The 3,764-nt window shown below is 36.9% G+C and overlaps 1 protein-coding gene across 1 annotated transcript in view; it reads left to right on the forward strand.

Annotated features, from left to right (window-relative positions):
• LOC107083980 (chromosome unknown open reading frame, human C4orf22) overlaps window positions 1-3,764 on the forward strand; it is a 120,106-nt gene that overhangs the window by 88,427 nt on the left and 27,915 nt on the right. The window contains exon 4 of the mRNA XM_015373600.1: window positions 787-929. Within this exon, the coding sequence (XP_015229086.1) occupies window positions 787-929 (143 nt within the window). The remainder of the gene's footprint in view (window positions 1-786; window positions 930-3,764) is intronic.

Genomic DNA, 3,764 nt, shown 5'->3' on the forward strand with positions numbered 1-3,764 from the left:
TTCAGCTGTTCATTATGGTGTCACCAGCTTTGTAAAGGTATATGATCCTTTCACAACATGGAACATGTTTTCATTTGGCTGTTTTGTTTAATTGATTAAAATTTGTTTTCCATACAAAAAAAACATGTTTGCTGTAAAAAGTAAAGGTGAAAAGTAAAAAATAAATCCCACCTAAGGAGATCTGCAATGCATGAATGTTTGATAAAAAGCTACTAGGGTTGATCAAGCTGACAAAGTCGGATATTTAGTGTCTTTTTCAGCTTACCGGTAAATTAAAATATGGTAGGCTAAAAAAAATCCAAATGTTCAAATGTTTTGAACTAGATCAACAAGTAGATATTTAAAACAGCCATGAGAAAAGTGATCTGTTGCCACCAAGGACAAAAACTTTTAAATCTAATATTTCACTTTTATGTAATTTAAAGAGACTTTCCTTAGCTGACTGTAGGAGTGTTGGAATAGATCAGACTCTTCAGTTACTGTAAGTCACAGGATTCAGGCCACAAGTCTCTCGCTCTTATCTAAGCAGGATATTCTTCAGACTTTCCAACTCTGTAAGGCTTCTCTTAGACAACATCAGTTTCAGTCATTTGTATTTTGAACATGTGTCAAAATTTAACAGGACCCTTTGTATTTTAAGATTGGGCAATATCTACCAGATGTCTTTTATCTGACAAAAAAAATGACATTTGTCCTTACTGGTCTTTCCCGTGAAAAAGGTTTAATGGTCATGATGATTTACACAGAGGCTTTAGGTTCTTTCATCTCTTCTCTTCTTTTTTACAGACGGTCATTTTCATAAGGGATTATAATGCACTTGGACACGAGGTATCTGGATATATAGACTACGCCCACAGACTCAAGTCAGAAGATTTTGAACCATATTTCTGTGGAAAGAAAAGGCTCATGCCAGGACGCTCAGATTTATGGTAAGTCTTTTTTTTTCTTCCCTCTTTAATTTTTTTGGAGGGGGTGAGGGAGAGCAGTATGCAAAGCAGGTCATTTCTTCTATTGAAAATTCTAAATAAATATCCGGAACTTCTTATAAGCATTTTCTACGGCCACCTGTCACATTTTGTCACATTAGTTGACCACAAACGTCAACTAAATTGGATTTTGTGTGATAGTTCCCTCACTTCTTTCATTCTACACTGCTTTACACCATACTAACTCAATAAGATGCTTTTAGCTAAACCTTTCCTTTCCTTACTAGAGGGTAAGCTTTTCACCCATTGTTAAAGTCTGGGGAAATCATATTTAAATGTGAACTCATTCTGGCTTAAACCTGTGCATAAATTTACTCTTTATCAGTCTATTGTCCCAAAATTTAGAAAACTTCTATTAAAAAAAAAAAATGCTGTCATAAAATCTATGTTTTTTTTCTCATTATCCTATGCAGGCCAGTTAGTTATACGTCAGCCTGTACACCTAAATTCAATCAACGGTCATCTGTCAATCACATTTTTTCGGTCATATCATCTTGATTCATACGTCTAATATACGCAACGGTTGAAATAAGAAATAAAATTTATTATTTACTTTACCATTGAGTTCCTTCCCAGTGTTCACTGGGATGGACGTCTGTGTCATCAGCAGGTGTAGAGCAAACAGAACTGGCAGCATTGCGAGGCAAGGGCTCAAACATGTACAGCTGGAAGCCTTCTACACCAAACCAAGCTTCTGCCACCCTGGCGTCCTCTTCCACAACAACTTTGTCCCCTCTTTCCTCCTCTAAATAAAAAATGTTTGACGGAGGAAACTCCTCCATGACCTCCGACACAAAACTATCCTCCTCTTGCATGTTTCTGCTGTCCATAGGAAATGCAAAGTTTGGAATGGCCGTTTCCCTACGACTTTAAGTTCTTTGCAGGCACTGACAGTGTTTCTTGCTGGATTACCCACACAGCATCCCCAAGGCATGATGCTGTTACCAAAACTTCTCACCATGGCGGCTGTGGATTTACTGTTGTGTGCAACTTTATTTTCTGCTAAAGTTTTGTTTTTTTCTTTTTTAAGAATATTTACAAAAAAATTAATTTTGATCAGTAATCAACACAGCAGCTTTTTCCACATGTCTGGATTTAAATTATGGAGCATCAGTGTAAAAGAGGCTGAATCCAAATACACGCCACACTTATCAAATTTGTATCTGTATTTTTTTTTTTTAGTTTGATCTTCAGTGGAAGACATTTAAGTTTATAGTTGCAAAATTGCAAAATCTGTTGTAAGGACATAAAGACATTGTTTATAGATGATGGTATCTTATGCCTCTATGATTTTCAGCATTTTTTTCCAACGATTTTGATCATAACAAAACTATTTTGAGACCTTTTAGCTAAAAAAGCAAAAAAATATATATCTATACACAAGATTTTTAGCATCTTGAACTTTTTTTTTCTAAAGCATTTTAACTTTCTGCTTCTTTAGTAAGGAAAGAAGACACCTTCAGTTTCAAGAACAGATTAAGTTTGAAGAATGTTTGTTTTAGCTTGTGCTGATTTTCTCTGGATGAAGTTTCAGCAACGTGAGGTTCTATCAGCTGCTGCTAATTAACTTCACTTCTGTATCTGTATATCTCTAAAACTCTGAGTACAGGGTTGCACGGCATTCAAATCCAGAGCCAGTTACACGGTTTGCGGCACAATCCGCAGATGAACTTCTGAACTCACAGGTGTAAGCTAAAATCCTCTCCGTATCCCTCGCTCAGACATTTTTATATCTTTAGAGTTCTCGTTCTATCATCAGCCCTGTGTACACAGAGCGCTGTCAGCAAATCATTGGAGCCAAAACCATTCCCAAATTCCACATACTCATGCACTGTAACATGTTACCAACATGTCAGATATGTGTGAGAAACCTCAGAAGGACAAACACAACTGGCCAAAGGTGAGAATGACTGGTAATACATGATTGAGTTAACAGTTCAGCCAAATGTCAGACAACCTGTATAACCCCACTGTTAGTGGGTAAAACAGGGTCTCAAAGGACCATATGTAGGCACATTTAGGATTTACCCTTTAGAACTGTTATATGAAAATATAATAAAAAATTCTATCAAACCTAACACGCTTCCCTGAAAAAAAAAATACTATACACATTTATCCTAGAGATACTACACATGAAAACTGCATGAAGAGAGATTCCAGCAGGGATTTAACCCCTGGACATTCTTGCTGTGAATCAGCAGAGTCATCAACTGCACCACTATGTAGGCCTTATCAAATTTATTATAATACTGGTCTGCACATAAGCCAGTGAACTCTTTTGAGGTCTTCTTTATGTTTAAACATTTCACAAATGCTTTTATCTAAAGCAACTTACAAATGGGTGTATAACAAATGAGTTAATGTCCCTCTAATCCAGGGGTGGACAATTCCAGTTGTTGAGGGCCGGTATCAACTTTTAGATTTATCCTTGGTCCAACACACCAGAATCAAATGGCTGAGATACCTCCTCAGTATGCAGCCATTTCCTCCAGAGCCCTCTCAATCATCGCATTACTTGATTCAGGTGTGTTGAAACAAAGGCACATCTAAAATCTGAAGGATACCAGCCCTCGGGATCCGGAATTGCCCGACCCTTCTCTAATCAAACATAATAACTCTGTCATCTTCCTGTATAGATACATGTGGACGTCAATTTGCAATGATGGGTGTCAGGGGGTTAATATCACCACTTTTACATTTTAATAAAAGAAACCACCCATAGTATTAATTAGGGGTGTAAATAATAATCGTTTTGTATCGATGCATCGATCCAAAAGC

Source organism: Cyprinodon variegatus, unplaced genomic scaffold (genome assembly GCF_000732505.1).
Source record: "Cyprinodon variegatus isolate N-32 unplaced genomic scaffold, C_variegatus-1.0 Scaffold89, whole genome shotgun sequence".
In the NCBI taxonomy this organism is placed as follows: Eukaryota; Metazoa; Chordata; class Actinopteri; order Cyprinodontiformes; family Cyprinodontidae; genus Cyprinodon; species Cyprinodon variegatus.